The sequence below is a fragment of the Sorex fumeus genome, unplaced genomic scaffold (assembly GCF_029834395.1).
Source record: "Sorex fumeus unplaced genomic scaffold, SorFum_2.1 ptg000007l, whole genome shotgun sequence".
Lineage (NCBI taxonomy): Eukaryota > Metazoa > Chordata > Mammalia > Eulipotyphla > Soricidae > Sorex > Sorex fumeus.
In genome coordinates this window covers 35113786-35133687 of record NW_026606064.1, presented here as the reverse complement: position 1 = coordinate 35133687, position 19902 = coordinate 35113786, and the positions used below count along the sequence as shown (strand labels likewise).

At 48.0% G+C, this 19902-nt stretch overlaps 1 protein-coding gene across 8 annotated transcripts in view; it reads left to right on the top strand.

Annotated features, from left to right (window-relative positions):
- Nucleotides 1-19902, top strand: part of NAV2 (neuron navigator 2) — an 822647-nt gene that overhangs the window by 718891 nt on the left and 83854 nt on the right. For 7 of the 8 annotated variants that reach the window (XM_056130622.1, XM_056130618.1, XM_056130629.1 and 4 more), the window contains one exon: nt 18180-18318. In XM_056130622.1, the coding sequence (XP_055986597.1) occupies nt 18180-18318 (139 nt within the window). Of the gene's footprint in view, nt 1-280; nt 498-18179; nt 18319-19902 lie in introns of those variants that run through there. The other variant, XM_056130639.1, reaches the window with a different exon arrangement.

The window sequence follows — 19902 nt, the reverse complement described above, 5'->3', positions numbered from 1 at the left end:
TTTCCCCCACCATTTTTGCACTGCTTGGGGATTTTCAATATTTCATCGTATACAGATTTTATACGAACAGACCCGCTGTTCCCGACTCCTCTGGGACCATCTTGTAGGGCCCCTCCATTAGGTGCATTACGGTAACTGTTTCGGAGTTTGGTGTTAGCTTTTGCTTTGCTGAAACTTTTCACAGCTGACTTGCTACCGACACTCAGACCTGACCCCTCGCTCCTTCAGCATTTTAGGGGTTAATTTTGTTGGTGGATCAGATTTCTTTCCTGGACTAGGGAAGGACGATCCCCTCCTAGCGGGTCCTTTTAGCAGCAGAGTGGCTGGAGGCTGGCATACACTGACCCGAGGTGGGCTGGCTCTTTAGGCTGGCTGGCTGGCTGGCTGGCTGGCTGGCTGGCGGAGGAGTAGCCATCGGGAGATTCATTCAGCTTCTTTGTCCGCTTTCTCCAAGGACCACAATGTAGTGAAATGCTCTGGCCTAGGAAACTTACAAGGTAGGACAACCCCTTAAAAAATTTTGAGGCCCCGGGGGTGGGACGCGGTGCGTGTATCGCCTTGTCGGTCCTTGGCTGGTATTGGAAAAGTCAGCCGGAGCGATCCGCGCTGCAGCTGCCAAAATCCCCGTGGGCTATCTGGTGGGGAAGCTTCTGGTGCGGAAACCCAGCCTCGTGCCCCCCCGCCCCCCAACCCCTTCCTGCCTCCTTTCATTCTAACCTAGATCATTTCAGAGCAAGATGGACCTTTACTCAAATGTCCTTGGTCCAGCTTGAGCCATGTCAGTATTTTCTAGGCTATATTATTAAATTAGGTTGCTGAGGTAGAAAAACTGGGTATTGCTGACTCAGCTTTCTTGCTCCCTTATTCCGGGCTTCTGGGGCTCCCTCTCATTTTGGGGAGCCGGAAAAACACTGGAGAGAGGTAGTATGGAAAGGCTGCGAGTGGTTCTGAGGTCCCTGATTAAATTGACTGGCAATTGGAGGTTTTGCTTGGAATCTTAAGGATCCGGGTGAACTTGTGTTGTGTTTACTAACACTGCAAATTACTGGGTAGGTTTTTTTTTCTTCTTCTTCTTTTCTGGAAACTAAGCTCCAGGAAAGATGACATAGGAGATGAGCGCATTTCTTATTTGTTAGGGCTGCTTTAAAACTGCCCAAAGAGTAGCATTGCTATTTTTAAGCCAGACAAGGGGAGGAGAAAACAATGTTCTTTTACCACCTACCACATGCCAGGCAGCCGACAGACATGATCTCGTTTGATTTTTCTCTGCTAAGTCTCAAGTTTGAGCTGGAACTGATAGAGGTTGAGAAACGTGCGCAGGGTCACATAGCTGCTAGGAAGATGCCACGCGGTCCCCGCGCCTCCACGCTGCCTCCCTTGCTGCCTTCCTTGTCGGGCTTGGCAGAAGACATGGGGTGGTTTTCATTGTAAATTTAAATGTGGATTCAGCTGGATGAAGTTTTCATTGTAGAAAACTCATCAGAGGAGATGAGATTCTAGGACGACCTGCCGGCGTTTTTCCAGACTGTTTTGTTGTTGTTGTTCTGGCAGGGAAGGGGCCCCCGCATATGAAGACGCCCCCCCCCCCCCCCCCCAGCTCAGGAACTCAGAAAGGGATCTGAGCCCTGGGAGTCCTCTGATATCTTTAAATGCTCCTGGGCTGGTGGGTGGAGCTAAACTATGCCGGGGTGAGTGTTTGTCTCCTGTTGGGAGTCGCGCTGGGAGGGACCTATAAGTGGAAGTCAAATCAGGTAAGATCAGTGGCCTTGGAGCTGGCTGGGGACCCTGTTTGGGCCTGTGTCCTGGTTTTCTGGGGTGGCCTCTCCAGAATCTCCTGGTCCCTCTAATGGGAGAGGCCACACACCTGACATGCTCCTGCAGACCCAGGCGTTTGGCACTGACTGGGCTTGTGTGCTGGTGGGGGCTAATTAGCCAGGGCTGAGCTGTTTTTGGCTGTTGCAGAGCTGATCCTGAGTGGTTATTTCTTGACCCGCCCCCCCCCACCCCCTCTAAGTGCTCTCTTAAAGGCAGGCAGCCCTCAATGGACTACTGAGTGAGGCCAAGTTGGCTTGGCCAGGACTGCTAAGCCGCGTCTCTAAGCCACCCTGAAGCTGGAATCTGTTCTTGTGCATTTGGGTTTCCAAGCCCCGAAGATGTGTTGAGAGCCCAAGTGTGTCTAGTGGGGTGGGAGAGTCCTAGCATGCCCTGGCTAGGATTTGCTTTCTTAACTAGAGTTTTGTTTGGGGGCCACACCTGGCCACGTGCCAAGCTTCCTCCTGGCTCTATGCTCAGGGATCACTCGTGGCTGGACTCTGGGGACCATATGTGGTGCCACGTTTGGAACCTGAGTGGCCACATGCGAGGCATGTGCCCTACCTGCTGTACTATCGCTCTGGCCCCATCCTGCTCTCAGATGGACTTAATACATCAACACCTGATGCTGCGGCGTACCACCAGTGGCTCACACTTGGCTGGGGCTTAATTAACACAAATTGCAATGCCTGCATCAACATGTTAATGTGATTAAGGAGAATTTAAGGTGGGGCAGAAGGATGGCTCAAATGATTGGAGTACAAGTTGTACACGTGGGAGACACACATTTAATCCCGGTACTACATGGTTCTCCAAGTACCACCACATGTGACCCACCCCCCACACCTCCAAAAAAAGAAAGAGTTTGGGTTTTAGAATAAGGGCAATCTGATTTCAAATCCAGCTTCATTTATTACCTCTGACATCTTGGGCTTCTAAGCCTCTATTTCCCTATCTATGCAAGGGGAGAATGATTTAATGTTTCTTATGGAGAGATGGAGATAGATGGTAGCACAGTAGCACTTTTGTAACATTGTCATCCCGTTGTTCATCAGTTTGCTCCAGTGGGCACCAGTAACGTCTCCATTGTGAGACTTGTTACTGTTTTTGGAATATCGAATATGTCACGGGAAGCTTGCCAGGCTCTGCCGTGTGGGCGGAATACTCTTAGTAGCTTGCCAGGCTCTCCGAGAGGGACGGAGGAATCCAACCTGGAGGAATCCAACCCGGATCGGTCACGTACAAGGCAAATGCCCTATCCACTGTGCTATCGCTCCAGATGGTAGGTCATAAATTTTTTTTTCTTTTTGGGTTACACCTGGTAGTGCTCAGGGGTTACTCCTGACGGGGTTCAGGGGACCATGTGGGATGCTGGGAATCAAACCCAGGTCAGTTGTATGCAAGGCAAATGTCCTACTCACTGTGCTATCGCTCCAGCTCCTATGGTAGGTCATGTAAAATACCAAACAGGGTGCCTGGAGCCCCCCCCTCCCCATTAATACATTTCACCTTGTCGGAGTGTTTGTTATTATTTTCACTGAACTACAGTATGCTGAATTCTGTTGATATTCATAGTACACGTATTGACTGGTAATCAGAACACCAGTCTGGGTTCGTGGAACCACTTGGCAGAGCCAGCGGGCACTGGCCCAAGTGTCAGCAGCTCTGGAGGAGCCTTGAAGGGGGTAGGTTTTGTGTTGCTGAGGTCAGCAGACACACTGGTGCCTATTGTAACAATGAGGGTCCACAGCATCTGCAGCCCAGCGAGCACAGGGATTTCTAACCCCACCAAGCCCCTGGAGCTGAAGGGAGGAATTTCACGCTTGCTCAGGGGACCACCTACTTGTTGAAGGAGTGCCTTGCCAATATGGGACAAAGGTGCCATGGGGTGAAACTCAACCCCAAGGCATTCTGAGTGCTGCTAAATCCCCTCTGAGTCCTCTTGATGGGGTTCACATTTCCTCTCTCCACCCCAGTGACTGGTCTTGCACCTGGCACCATCTGTAGCTGCTGCTTCTCTCCTGGGACATTGTTCGTTTAGGGCAGCAAACGAAGCACGGTCTTGCACGATCAATCGCTCTGTCATCTGGTTCCTAACACTGGCCTGCATCTTTTTCCCGCGCTCCCTGCACAGTCCCTGGGTCCCAAACTACAGGAGACGTGAACCAATTCCTGTATGCCCGGGGATCTGGTTTTGTCCCCACATTAGTTTTTAAAAGAACTGGGTGTTCTTAGCCATATTGCGCAGAGGCAGACACCGGGGTATCTTGGATCTGAAGGCACTTTGACACAGATCAACTCTGCTTGGCACTTAGGAGCTTGTGCTGCCTCCAAGTGGAACCCGTGGCGCCTCGTGACGGCCTGGTTGCTGCCTGATAGAAAGATATTTACTGGGCTGTGTGTCTAATTTTGCTTTTGTTTTCATTTGAGCTCGGGCTATGGGTCATTTTCCACCAGCAATGCCAACCATGTAGGTGATCCCAGATGAAACCTAGAGAGAGTTGACCTATTTGTAGTTTTATTGGAATCATTACATTGCTTGTAGTGTGGGAAACTTTGAAGTCCTTCTTCTACCCAGGAAGGGTGTTCTTTAAAATGTGCCAAGTGCGGAGGGATACTGGGATCATTGGTGGTGGAGAGTGGGCACTGGTGGAGGGATGGGGTACTCGATCATTGTATGACTGAGATGTAAGCATGAGAGGATGTAAGTCTGTAACTGTACCTCATGGTGATTCATTTAAAAATAATAAATAAATAAATAAAGTGCCAAGTGCATAAAACGTGATTGAATGCTGTTAGACCTGAGATTGAATTCCACCTGCAACATCTCCTAGTGGTCTGGCCTTGGTGCCTTTCTTTTCTAAGCCAGGTTACAGTGTCTGAAGAATGGGTATAATAATTAGTCTCATGTACCTGGAATGAAATGTTAGTCGCAGGGCCTGATACCAATGTCAGCTGTCCAGACGACAGACTACAGACTACAGACAGTTATTATTTTTGTCATGGAGTTGTGAGGATTAAAGGAAATGATGCGAGGAATGTGATTTGCAGGGGGTCTGGCACAACTTTAAACTTCAGTTACAATGGGCTGTGCTGTTATTATCATTCCCAGATTGGCAGAGAAAGGTCAGTGTGCGGCAGGAGGCCTGATGCATTCTTTCGAGGTGGGTTTTCCTAAAAGTGCCCCCTGAAGTAGTTAGGGGAGATGAGAGGCTAGAGCAACTCTCCTGGGGAGGAAATAGTTAACATACCTGTCTGGTGGGAAGTGTAGGTAGTCAAACCCTTTCCCTTCCGCAGGGGTTACTCCTGAGCCTGCCATTGGGCTGCCTGTCTCAGCCACACCAAAGGATCTCATTCTGCTCTGGCCCTGGGGTTTCACAGGAACAATTGCCTTGAACAATAGCCAGAAAACTAGTTCCGCCAGTCTGAGCTTTTGCAACCGAAGGCAGCTGTCTGGCCAGGAGAAGGGCACTGGGCTCTGTAATTGAGCACCTTTGAGATTTTGGTGCTTAACTGGAAAAGTGGGCAGGTAAGGCTAGGGGATGCGGCCGGGCAAATTTTTGCCACTCCAGAAGAGAAGCAGAAAGGGAATAGGGGCTGGTTCAGGTTATTTCTGAGTTCAGTGAGGACCTTTTGGAAGTGGATCAAGCTTTGGCGAGCTCTGCAGGGCTTAGGATCCGTTGCTTTGGGATGTTTGCTTTTCACGGAGCGCTCTGTCTCTGCTAACCCACCATGGCTTATTCATGAACAAAGGAAGATGATCTATCTCAAATCGGATTTTTTCAATGACATCATTTCGCATCTCTTTGCCTTGAGTAAACCAGCTTGTTTTATAAGCAATCCATCTGAAAAGCGACCTTCCACAGCCTTTGATAACTCCTCTTTCCCACAGGCAGCCCAGGTTCCTTCTGTGAGATCCTCTACATGTCCTAGCGGATATGTCTATTTCAGAAAATTCTGCTTTGCCTTCTTACTGCATGCGAGATGGACTTATACACACAATATCACCTTAACTCGTGACTATGATGACGGATTCCTGTGCTGTATCTAAATGCTCCCTGGAAGCACTTGATGTTAAAAATTTGTCCAAATAAGAGGCAGCTTCCCAGGGGTCAGGGCCAGGCCGGGTTCTCTCCTCGGCTCTAGGAGGCCTCACTCCCCGGACACTGGGAAAAACTGGGAGTGTGAGGGGCGGAAATAATTTACAATCCTCTCACCTGCGTTTTTTCAGAGCAGATTGCTTGTTTGGGTGTGAGAGTTGTGTTGTAAGCCCTCCCAGCGAGCAGCATTCAAATTCTTGGCCCGGTGATGTCAGCTTCTCTGTCTGACTCTGAAACTGGATCTCCTGGTTTTATGGGCCATTCTGATTTCGAATGGAATTTCGGGTCACTTCTGGTGAGTCTTTTCAAGTCTTTATTTCCGCAAGAAACTAGTAAGCAAACTGGCAAAGCACTGAGAGTTTCCCCCATTAAAATACTATTATGTCTTGACCCCAAGCTGTGTCCTAACTAGTCCTGTGCCTGGCATTTGGTGAACCCCTTAATAGTGGGTATAAAAATTAGGTAAGAATGCATCCTTTGTGGGTGAGTAGTGTGGTCTTCTGCGGACTCCGTGAATTCCGTTGAAATGCTTGTGTACATGTTTGCCAGCTCAAATGGCTGGGCCAAGCAGGGAGCAGAGAGGAGGCTCAGATGAGAGTCTAGTCAAGTAGGAGAGCAGAGAGACCTCTAAAGAGGCAGCCCCTCCCTCAAGGACTCCCCACCTGCGAGGGGAGACAGTCTTCTGTGTATCAGGTATGGCTACCTATTCCAGACACATGAGTTTCTATGTGTGCCTTGATAATGATGATGATAATAATGATGATGATTTTAAAAAATCACGGGCCATAGTACAGGATACAGAATGTACAGGAATTAAAGTGCCTGTCTTCTATGAGGATCCCGGGCACTATACACAGTCTTCTGAGCACTGCCAGGTCACTTTGAGCACTGATCCAGGACTAGCCCCTGAGCACCACTGCTGGCTGTGGACCCCAATACCCTCCCCCAAATTATTTTTTTTATAATCTTGGACCTGGGATGTAGCTTAGTGATAGAGCTCAAAACTTGTGTAAATTTGACCCCCCAACACCAGAACTCTGTCCTGTGTCCTCTTACTGTCCTCCTCCTCCTCCTCCTCCTCCTCTCCCCCAAGTGCTCTATCACCTTCAGCCTGCCCATTTGCCTTCATGTAACTCTTCCCCGAGCTCAACTCAGATTGTCAATTAGAAACCTTTAGATTTTTTTGTTTCATTTTGCTTTGGGGGTCATATCCAACAGTGCTCAGGGGCTACTTCTGGCTCTGTTCTGGGGGTCACTCCTGGTGGTGCTTTTCCTTGCTGGGGATTGAATCTGAGTCAGTCACATGCAAGGCAAGTGCCTTACCCCCTGGGCGGTCTCCAGCCCCCAAAGTCACCTTTTGTACTCCTATTGCCAGTTCTACTCTTGTTCAGCAGATATTCTACATGTTCTAGAAAGGAAGTAGCTCAGATGAGGGGTTCTGATGAGAGTCTAGTCAAGTGGCACAGCAGAGAAACCTCTAAGGAGACAGCCCCTTCCTCAGGGACTCTCTGAGGAAGGACCTCTCACAGGAAGTAGTTCTGGGATCAGAACCTGGCATGCTTGACCCATTGACTGTGCCACTTCTATGACTTGAAGAAGAAGCAACCCAACAAAGAGTATTGGTGGACCTGGGCTTTGGCACTCTGTCGCCCAGGGTCACTTGTGTGGTAGCTTGAGGAGATACTGATGGCTGGAGACAAGAGGCCTGGGGCCAGTCCAGTTTCCACTCACTGCCCTTTGCTCTTCTCCTGTTTTCTTTTGTCTGAGCTTTGTGCTGAGATGCCACATTCGCTGACTGGCTGTGTGGTTCAAGGTAAGGACACTCTTAACTGTATCCAAGCTGCCCGGCAGGGTGCATGATTTTGGATCCAAAACTATAGCAGTTAGGAACCTGATAGAAAAATAGCAAATGTTTGATAGAATCCCTTCTCCCAGCCTCTGGCTAAAAGCAGGTGAGAGCCATTTCCCAATCTGATCACCCCCCAACCCCTGTTTTTAACCCTTGATGTTTTAGCTAGACCAGTTGTGCTCAGGGATTACTCCTGACTCTGTGCTCAGGGATTACTTCTGGTGGGGCGAGGGCAACTGTATGTCACATCTGGGATTGAGCCCAGGTCAGCTGTGCTCAAGACAAGTGTCCTACCCACTGTACTAAAAGCTTCAGCCACTTTGATTATTTATAATTCTACTTGCACTATTATGGGCATTTCATAGAGTAGAGAAGAGAGTACTTAGCTGTGATCTGACTTGGAAAGGATGCTTTTATATTGATGATTAGAAGAAATCAATAGGTGCTTATTCTTGCCATTTTTCTAGAGATCTCAGCCAAAGAATTTTCAGGGCATGCCCAGGATATGCTGTCAAAAAAATTTTTTTTAAATGCAGGGAACCCAGCCAAGGTCTGCGTCCCACGTCCCTTTTGCTTTCTTATTATAGAACCCAAGGGTTCTTCTGCTTATTTCCCAAGCTTGTCAAACATGACTGTTTTCTTGAAGATTTTTGAAACTGTTTTAGATTAGTTTTGGTAACCTGGCAATGTAGAGTGAAGTTAAATGAGAGTGGAGATAACTGGGGAAGAGAAAACCTTCTCCCACATATATACATATGTGTGTGTGTGTAAAAGTGTGTGTGTGTGTGTGTGTGTGTGTGTGTGTGTAAAAGTGTGTGTAATTTTTTTTGGTTATCCATGTAAAATTGCTCAGAACTAGAGAGATAATATAGCTGGCAAGGCACTTGCCTTGCAAGTGGCTGACCCAAGTTTGATCCCTGGCACCACCTCTGGTCCCCCAGCACTGCCAGGAGTGATTTCTGAGCCTCACTGGGTAAGGCTGTAACGAACTCATGTGGGATGCATGCACATGCGTGCATACACACACACAAGCATATGAACCCCATTCATTTGCTCACAAAGTCAGATTTGCCTTAGATATTTTTTTAAATGTCTACGAGTGTTCCTTTTATATCCAAAAGGAATTAGGTTTTGCTATTCTTAAATACTTACTTTTTTAAACTTTATTAAACTTTTTATTTTTAATCTTCAGTTACTTAGTCATAAATTCAGTGTCCGTGAGACTCATTTCCAGTTACTTCATTATTACATTTTTCTCTTTTTATTGGGGGGGGGCCTTGAGTGGTGCTCAGGAGGTCTTGGGGGACCAGGCATACACTTTAGTTCTTTGAGCTGTCTTTCTTGTCCCCACTAATACTTCACTCATATTTTAAAAATTGAGATAGCTATAGCTAAACTGTTAACTACTATTTGCTTTATTGGATAATTAAGTTTCCTTCACTATTTCATTCATTCATAAATCTAACACACCTGGTTTTCCCCATCTCCTCAGATGTCTGACAGAGCAGACTTGCTCTCCTAACAAGCAAAGCATATCTGAGCACTTAAACAGATAAAGCAATGTTAGGAATCAATCTTGTGCTCCTTTTTTTTTTTAAAAAAATGTGCCCTGAGTTGAAGCTTAGGATCTTCTACACTCAAGGCAAGCATGGATGAAACTCTTGAGCTTCGTCCTAGGCTAAAAGAAGGACTCCAGTCCTTCTGGGATGACTGGGATTGAATGGACAGATGTGTGCATGTAAAGCAAGCACCCTACCTTATACTGTCCCACTGGCCCTATTCAATTTCTTTTGAAGTCTGGGTGCTCTTCTTAAATTTTTATCTTTAAATCTCAAGTCAGACATCAGCATTCTGACTTTTAAAATTTAAATTGACATTTAAAACTTAATCAGAAGACTTAAGAGTTTTAGAATATACCATAGAGTCTTTAAAATAGAAATATACAGAAATTGAAGTACAGGAGTTAAGGCATTTTATCTTGTATGTGGCCGACCCCAGTTTGATCCCCAGTACCATATATGGTCCCCTGAGCACAGCTGGGTATGGCCCCAAAGCAAAATTAAGTAAATAATTATACAGACATTATTCCAATGACCTTAAAAACTTTCCTCTTAAACTTAGGTCTGAATATTGATTTGCTTCATCATCTCCCTTCATCTTGTAAACAAGTCCTAGGCCTTCAGGTCCCAACTCAGAAGTGTGGGATCCTCTTTGCTAGAGAACTTGAGATTCCATACGTTTTTCTCATTCAAGCCCAGGACTCAGAAAGTCACTTCATATTCCAGGATGATCACTCTGAGGCCCACTGCGTTCTCTGTACATCTTTCTGCTATGTCATCAGGGGTCCTGGGAGCCTCTGAACTGGAATTTCATTTCGCCACACAGTAAACACAAATCCTGGGTTTCTTTCAGGGTTCACTTGTAATCAGTTTTTGTCACCTCTTTCAACATTCCTCACCCCACTTGGGTCATGACTTTTTTTTTAAATTTTTATTAGTGAAACACCATGAGGTACAGTTGTTGACTTACAAATTTTTGTGCTTAGGTTTCAGTTATGCCATGATCCAGTACTCATCCCTCCACCAGTGCCCATTCTCCACCCCCACTAATCCCAGTATTCCTCCCACCCCACCCCCATCCTCCCCATCCCACCCTGCCTCTGTGGCAGGGCATTCCCTTTTGTTCTCTCTCTTCTTTTGGGTGCTGTGGTTTGCAAAAGAGGCATTGAGTGGCAATCATGTTCTCTCTTTAGTTTACTTTCAGCATGCATCTCCCATCCTGGGAGGATCCTCCCAACATCCTTTATTTAGTGCTCCCTTCTCTATCTGAGCTGCCTTTTCTCCTAGCATGTACGGCTGGCCTCCAAGCCATGGAGTAAACCTCCTGGTACTTATCTTGGCTATTCTTGGGTGTTAGTCTTCTATTTTGTTAGGAGAAATACTGTTATAGTCCTATTTGCCAGCAGTAATAGCTCAGTTTATTATGGTGGGGACCTAGAATACATTTGGTTAAATAACACATTTGCAATTTGAAAATTTTCATAGAACATGCTGTCTACAAAACGCAGTTTTCTAGAAGCACAGCTTCTTGGGTGTTAGTCTCCTATTTTGTAACTTTATTGGGTCATGACTTTTGTATGCCATCCAGGTTGTACTTATTTCCCTTTGCCACATGATTGGATTCAGCTATTCTTACTATTCAGCTAATTCTTACTACCTAAACGAAGTTCTGCGTGCGACCCTTTTCACTCTCCACACATATCAGGAGTTGTTTTACCAACAAAATGTAATTCGCTGTCTGTGAGCATGAGTGTACCAAGTGCAGAAACCCTAAGCAAATTAGTTTTTCCCCCCACTTTATTACCCCCACTGTGGTTTACAAACTTATTTGTGATGATTTGTTACAGCCATTAAATATTCCGACACCAATCCCACCACCTCTGTCACCTGCTCTCTACCATTGTCTCCATTTTCTCAACCATCCCTCAAGCTGCCCTCATAGCAGACCCACAATAATTTATTTTATATTGCTTGTTATCATGAATTGGCTGATTGAATGATTGAAAAATATTTCAGTAGAAGAAAATTTGTGAAAACTCTTGGAAATCATCATGGGGACATTAAGTCCTTGTCCGAGGGTTTGCTAAGCTTTTGTCACAATTTAAGCTTTCTCTGGTAATGTGATTGTTAGTCAAGATTGGTTGGCTTCTAGGTTACGGTCCCTTACAACATGGTATGCTCCTACCAGGGTCGGTCATATTACGTGTTTGGAGGTACTGCTTCAGAGCATCAAGAATAATTTAACTGGGCAGTTCTGGGATACCTGAGACATTTTTGTGGTTAGTTAATCTCTTTTAAGATCTATTTGTAAGTATCTGGAATGAGCTGATACATAAGCTTACATGAAAATGGTCGCGGGACATGTGTGTCCCTGCTGGGGCTTCCAGAAGTATGGGGAGGCGGGGGGGGGGGGGGGGAGGTAACCCTTCCTGACTCCAAGAAGGTCCAGAGGCATAGCAGTGGCTTTGGGGTATGAGTGTGGCTGCCCAGGCTTTGGTAGGGCAGGAGCTGGCCCACCCCTTCCTGAGCAAATTAGTTTTAAATAAAAGAATTCATGACTTCTCAGAAGCGAATCTGGTCTCCTGGGTACTTCCGGCTCTCAGTGTGGCCAGATAGAGGCGCTCAAGTCCTGTGCCTCCTCTGAGCCATTTCCCTTCATGCACCACCTTCTTGGGCAGCTGAAAAGTGGCCACAGCCAGTGGCCTCCTGTGCCTTTCCTGGAGAGTTGTTGCTGCATTTTCTCCTGTGCCTTGTGAGTGGCCATATGATTTTGGGAGTGCTACTCTGGGCAGAATTAAAAGATCATTACCAAACTTCCCAACCTTGGAACAGATGATGTCCAACCTCCCTCTCTGAGAGGCGGATAGAAGAACTGGTGTTCCCTATATCCTTCACACAGAGCAGCTTTACCTCACCTCTCTTGGGACTCACACATCTAATCTTGGTGGATTGGGACCATTTATACCCTGAATGGGGAGAAAGGAACTTAAGTGATTTTTACATCGAGTTACACTTACCAGTGTCCACAGAGACCCAGACAGAAAGGTGACCTGGCTGGTTTTCTGAGTGTGGAAAGCCATCTCATTTCTTTCTTTCTTTTTTTTTTTTTTTTGGCTTTTTGGGTCACACCCGGTGATGCACAAGGGTTACTCCTGGCTCTGCACTCAAGAATCACTCCTGGCGGTGCTCAGGGGACCATATGGGATGCTAGGAATCAAACCCGGGTCATCTGCGTGCAAGGCAAATGCCCTACCCTCTGTGCTATCACTCCAGCCCCAAGCCATCTCATTTCTGGAACCAGACACCTCTGGGGGACCACGGTTCCTTATTCAGCATGGGCTCCCTCCTTCTCACTTGCAGTTTCCTTGCCCCCTGTTTCTGTTCTTGCTCAACTTTCTGTTCCACCCTCCTGGCCAAGTAAGTTGCAGAACTATCCTGTGAACTCTCAACAGGCCCAGTGGACTGCAGACCCCTATGCTAGCTAGTGCCTTGTGACCATCTTGAATGGTGTTGAGTGTTCCCTAGGGGAAAAGCGGGTACCATTTCAAAACAGAAACTCCAGGTTGTGGCTTTATGGGCACCCATGGCTAAATTCCCTCCTTCCTCCTGGCCAGCTGCCCTCCTTTCCCACCAGCCCCTTTCTTTTTTGGTTGGATTAATGGGGAAAGTGATTGATACATAAAACTCTTAACCCCAGAGAACAGGTGCAATTGAAAACGCTTGACATTTTCTTTTGTGAGAGCACATGTGAGTCCTTTTCCATCTGTTATGTTGGAATTTCCCCAGAAGAGCCTTTTATGAGGTGATTGAGCATCTGTGGGTCCTGGAGAGGGAAATGGAGGGAAGTTTGACTTGACAGAGAGGGAAGGGAGGTGTGGGCGTGGGACTGGGAGTGCATGGCTGGAAATGAGTTTGCCTCAGCTCTGCCCTGTCTCTTCCTGTGCTAGGGTTGGGTTTGGAAGTGTTGGATGAGCAGAGTGTGTGCCTGTGGGCTGGGGTACTGGACCTACCAAGTCAGGCATCCCCCTGCGTGAGATGAAGGCTTCCACTCCCAGCTCTAATGGGCATTTACAAGTGGACTTGCAATCAGCACTCACCCTCATCAGGAGCCCACTGGGAGGGGATGGGAGTGTTGATGAGAATCAGTGTAAATGCTGGTCAGGTCAGTGCTGCAGGATTAACCACTATGTCACAGGCAGCATGAGAGAGTCTAGGAGAGTATGTCACAAAGCGGGTATAAACCTCCCCCCCGTTCCTGTCCCCACCCCTTCCATGGGCGCTGGAAAGATTCAGGGATAGTAGTTGCCTCGGGTACAATTGGTGGGGGTGTACGATCTATTTGCTGGAAGACATTAAGGGAGGTGCTGGGTGATTATTTTCTAAGAAAGGAGGGGATAAGACAAATAAGCCCAGAAAACCACATTTTTTTTTGCTTTTTTTGGGGGGTGGGTCACACCCAGTGATGCTTAGGGATTACTCCTGGCTCTACACTCAGGAGCTACTCCTGGCAGTGCTTGGGGGACCATATAGGATGCCAAGGATTGAAACCAGGTTGGCCGCATGCAAGGCAAATGCCCTACCTGCTGTACTATCACTCCGGCCACAGGAACCCACTTCTTGAAGGAGCACAGGAACTAAGAGTAGGCATTTCTTCTTTTTGAGTTCCAGGGGCTGGAGCAATAGCACAGTGGGCTGGGCGTTTGCCTTGCATGCAGCCGACCCAGGTTCGATTCCCAGCATCCCATTTGGTCCCCTGAACACCGCCAGGGCTGATTCCTGAGTTCAGAACCAGGAGTAACCCCTATGCATCCCCAGGTGTGACCCAAAAAGAGAAGAAAAAAAAACCCAACTCAGTTCCAGCATTAAATGGTCAAGATAGCTATTCCTTCCAACCTCTATTTCTCCATCTGAAAAATGGGGGAACAGGCAGTGGTAGGGTGGGAATTGGGGGATAGTATCTTAGAGGTGAGTGCCTCACCCTCATGCCCAAGGCCCCAAGTTTGATCCCGTCTTGCCTAGCTGCCTAGTACTGCCCAGCACTGCTGAGCCCTAGGCTTATGATTATCACCAGGAGTGACCCCCAGGCCTCCTGAGCATTACTTGGGAGACATAAAATAAAGGAAAAAAAAAATAAAGACCATGAGTCATGGTGCCTACTACCTGCTGTGCTCTGGTCACCTCACCTTGCTCAGCAGCCCCCAGGCCCTGGCTTGCATCTGGAGAGTCATACAGACCTTCAGGGGGAATAACTCTGACTCTGTCTCCAGTGTCTAGGTGGGAAGACAAGCCCATGTGAGACTGGGAATTCTGGGATTTTTTTTCTATTTGTTTATTTGGGTGGCCACACCCTGCCATGCTTGGGGCTTCCTCTTGGCTCTGCACTCAGGGATCACAGGGAACTTTGAGAAGGCTTCAAAGGAGGAATTGGAAGCTGATGTCTCCACCCTCACCCTTGCCTTCTCCCCCTGGCAGAAGCATCACAAAAGTGGCATTTGCTAAGACCCTGGTACCATGAGACCCTCTGAAACCCAGGGACTTGAACCACACTCAACCCACCTCCCTTTTTTTTTTTTTTATCTCTTTTCCAGTGCCAGGGATCAAATCCAGGCCCTCCTATATGCAAGGCAAGTGTTCTACCACTGAGTGATATCTTAGCCCCAAAGTCACCTCCCTATTTTGGACCCTCCCATATGTCCCCTGCGTCCATGTGGGCTCTCCAAGCTTGGTTCCTGGGCGCTGGAGTGAAGGAGCTTGAGGACGAGTTTGTCTGTTCCACCACCACCCCCAACTTTCATGTAAGCGCTGTGACTTAAGAAGTTATTCATATTGGGTTTTAGATATACAATGTCCCATCATTAGTCCCATCTCTAGAACCCCCAAGTTCCTGCTCCTGCCCTCCCACCCCAGTCTGCCATCTTGACAGGCACCTTTTTAAAAAAATTTTTTTGTTGATTGAATCACCCTGAGAACAGTTACAAAGCTTTCAGGTTTAAGTCTCGGTCATACAGTGATCAAACACCCATCCTTTCACCAGTGCACATTTTCCACCACCAAGAACCCCAGTATACGCCCATCCCACCCTGCCCCCTGCCTATATGGTAGATGATTTCCACTTTACTCTCTCTCTACTTTGATTACATTCAATATTTTGAAAAAAGACCCACCATTATTATTTGGAAATTTCCTCCAACAATCAGACCTGCCGAAAAGACATCATTAGATAATTTGTTTTCTGTTGCTGATTATAAAGAGCATATGGTGTCATATTGAGGCCACATGATTTTGGATTTCTCGTATTTTAGTAATTAAGTCTGAAGGGATTTCTGCCCAAAGCCGCTACATTCCGAGATTGGTTTGTGTGCCTCTGGGATCATGGCCGTTCAGGAGCTCCATAAGCAGCCAGAGGAGTTGTTCGTGGGTGGCAGCTTGGGGTCTCGTGGGGGCGGGGTAGAAGCTCTGGTTCCACCCCCCATCTTGTGAGGCCCCACATGTCTTGTCACTGCAGGCTCGTACCTTGACAGGCACCTTTTTCAGTTTGGTTATTGAAGCTTGGGTCTCATGATTTCAGTGTCGTTGACTCTCTGTTTGTACATTTAGTTCTAGCATTCCTTAACACCACCCGTGTACTTTGACCCTTGCCCGCTATCCCCACTATCCCCATACTAACTTGTTGTCCTTCCTTGTCCTCCCTATACTTTGAGGCCAAAGGTGATCTGGGCATCGATCGCCTCTTTAAACAAGTTTTCCCCAAGCCTCTTTGTTCCTATCTGCTTGTACTTGGTTCTCGGACCACCCTGAGTGTTCATACAGACCTGGCAACCCTTACTCTGCCCCTGGCCCTTGTGCCTAGGCGCAGAGCCTCATCTTCCTCGCTGGGAAGTGGGCCAGGCTGGGTTCCTGAGGACACCAAATATTGACATTCTGGAAAGCCCGTTGGTGTCTCTAGAGTTGGAATGGCCCAATTTGGAGGCCACTGCTCGTCTTACTAGCTGCCTGACTTTGTGCAGGATTTCCGGGGCCTCAGTTTCTGTGGTAAGTCAGGCAGTGTTGCATTTATTTTGGGAACTTCCTTCCCATGCCTTTTGATAAGCATCTATCCTGGAACTATGATACGATTTTGCATGCCTGAACTTGGGTTCAAACCCTAGCATTGGAAAGTGAAAAAATAAAAAGTTGAGCTGACTGAGTATTTGTTGAGTAGCTGCTCTGTGACAGCAGTCCTACAACCCAGGAACAAAAGAACACAGCAATTTGTGGGGAGCAGGGGAGTAGGAGAGCACCTCGCTGCTTAAACTGTGGGCCACGAACCTGTTGGAGCACATGGCAGAATGAGAGTTGTGAAAACTTGGTTTTCCTGGGGCCAGAGAAATGGTATAGCGGGTAGGGCTCTTGTCTTGGACGCAGCTGGTGCAGGTTTGATCCCTGGCACCCTATGTGATCCCCTAAGCCCTCCAGGACTGATTCCTGAGCACAGAGCCGGGAATAACCCCAGAGCACTGCCCAGTATGGCCTCAAAACAAAACAAAACAAAATAAATGTCTTCTTTATTCTGGGCTTGGGAAATACTTGATTGTTCGTCCTTCTCTCTCCTACAAAAGTACACATTTCAGGTTGAAATGTAGTTGAAATCTCCAAAATGGAGAATGTGTCAAATTGTACACTTATGTTTTCTACCCCAGTCTCATAAGAAATTTTCAGGCATGAAACAAGTTTAAGCAACCCTGGGAAGTGGGGGGTGGGGGGGTTGCCCACAGGACAATAGAGGGATCAAGACCTTGCTGAGGAGACAACACTCGAGATGAATAAGTCAGGGACAAATGTCCAGGAAGAGTGAGCCCAAGAGCCTGAACACAAGAACCGTGTTGGCTTCGAAGGAAAGGGAGTCACGTGAACAGAGCCAGGCCTTGAGGAGGGTCACGGCTAAGGGGTCCCAGGGCCCTGAGCATGGAGTTTTAATGTTAAAGGGCCCAGAAGCTGCTAGAGGAAGTGAAGCAATGGATCTGATCCATGCCTCAGACAGATCACTTGGCTGTGGGGGGATGAGTAGATCCTTGGGGAACAGAAGGGAACTGAAGTCCCACCAGTTCATGGGCCAGAGCATACGCAGCACCTCTGCATGTGCAGGGACCACCACAGCGGGAGAGGCTAGGCTTGAGCACGTCTTGGGCAGTCAGTGTTTTGGTGCTTCTGGGATGGTGAAGAAGAAAGAGAATCAAGACACATTGCTTTGAGTGTTGGAAAATGAAGAATTGAGGCAGAGGGCAGACCCAACTAAGCTCGGGGCTGATTTCTGACTCTGTGCTGGGTTTGAGGGACCACATACAGTGCCCAAGATTGAGCCAGGTCAGCTGAATGCAAGGCCCATACCCTACCTGCTGTCCTGTCTGTCTCTCTGGCCCTCCTGGTGGTTGTAGTTGATGTTGCTGTTTTTGGTTAGGGGTTGGGGGTTTGGGGCTGTTACCCCTGTGGTACTCAGGGCCTACTCCCAGCTTGGTACTTGGGGAGGAGGGTCCTCCTGGCAGTACTGAAGGGGAACTATCCAGCCTGGGCCTTCTGCCTGCAGAGTTGGCACCCAGCCCACTGTGCTGTGTCATGCATTGCCGTGTCTGAGCGGGAGCTGAGGGTGGGGTGGGAAGTGGGGTGTGTCTTATGCTTCCAGTGCTTGGGGAAGCAGCAACCTTTGGCCGGGGGGGGGTTGTGGGGGGGTTTGCTCATCAACCCCAGACTCGTGTCAGAGGCTGGAGAGCTTTGTCTGGAACTTCAGGACAAAGCGGGAGCTTAGCAGGGTATTGGCATTGGGGGCCCCTCAGCCCGCGGTGGCAGCAGCAGGTGGTGACTGGGGTGTATTTGTCTTGGCAGCTGGGATGACAGCAGCTCCGTCAGTAGCGGGATCAGCGACACCATCGACAACCTGAGCACGGATGACATCAACACCAGCTCCTCCATCAGCTCCTATGCCAACACACCTGCCTCGTCCCGCAAAAATCTGGATGTGCAGGTAAGGAACAGGGCCCCGTGTGGGTGAGTGGAACCCGGGGGTCCACTCCCTGCCTTCTCCCAGGTCCTTCATCTCTCTCACTCTGGCCTCTCTCGATAGCAAACAGGGGTCAGGCCATGGGCCACGGGTTGAGGGTCGGGGGAGAAATTGACAGCCCAGGCTGGGAAGGGTGACGCCTTGTCCAGGGCAGGGGAAAAAAAAAAACAGAAAAAAAAATTGTTACTTCCAGTAGACTGGGGTTTTTCAGTGTTATTTGTGGGGGAGGGGGCAGGGGGTACATTCCCAAGCAGTGCTTAGAGAGCCCACTCCCAGCAACATGTGGCCAGCTGGACTGGAAGTTCAGGGTTCGGGCTGGAGGATATGGTGCTTGGTGTATCCCACAATGCCAGGGAACCTGGGACCATTCTGTCAGTGTTCAGGGACCTCCTGGGTCACACCCAGCGAAGCTCAGGAGACTGTATGTCATCTGGTGCATTCCTTGTTACCTCTAGATAGTACCCCTGTACTGACTTTCTGGCCCCACTATAAGATGTTTTAAGAATGAGAGACCATATAGCTTTCATTAGAGTGTATTGTCCTAATGGTTCTGCTTCATTATTTCACTTTTGTTGTTAGTTGCTCACTATGCCTAACTGATAAACTTTAAACTTTACTTTCAGCAATTTTAACTCTTAACTTTGGGCTGGAGTGATAGCACAGCAGGAAGGGCGTTTATCTTGCACACGACTGATCTGGGTTCGATTCTTCTGCCCTTCTCGGAGAGCCCAAGTAGCTACCAAGAGTATCCTGCCTGTATGGCAGAGCCTGGCAAGCTCCCCGTGGCATATTCGATATGCCAAAAACAGTAACAACAAGTCTCACAATGGAGATGTTACTGGTGCCTGCTCGAGCAAAGAGATGAACAGCGGGAGGACAGTATGCTACAGTGCTAAACTTTACTTTAGATATGGATATATTAGAAAAGATATCTACCTAGGGCTTGGGGTCCCAGGGCATATCCCCTGCAGATAGAGGGGTAACCTACTATATACATATTTGAGAGGGAAGATTTAGGTCATACCTAGCAGTACTCAGGGCTTCCTCTGTCTTCTGCACTCAGGAATCACTCCTAATGGTGCTCAGGAGACCTCACGCAATGCCGGGAACTGAATTTGAGTCAACTACGTGCCAGACAAGAGCTTTACCCACCTTCTGTTTGCTCCGACCACTTTTTCCAAATTTGTTTTCAAAACATACCTTACATTTGTTTCCAAAGTTGTTTCATGGAAACACATTCCCTTGCATTCCTCACTACATTCGTTTGTGGTTGGGGGTCAACTCTAAACTCATTTCACAAATACAAAATGAGTTCCTCAGAACTGAGGGACTGGAAGACCGGTCAGTCCTGGTGGTGCCCCTCGCCTCCAGCCCTCCTCACATATGGGTCTTTTGTGGGGGCCGCCTACTCTGGATAGAATATCTCAGAGAACTTGTGGGAGGGTGGAACATCAACTTCCTCCTTCCCCTCCCTGTTCCCCCTTCCTGCCGTTTCTGCTCCTTTGCTCAGCTCATCTCACTCCATCCTGGTCAGTGAAATCTCTTCTT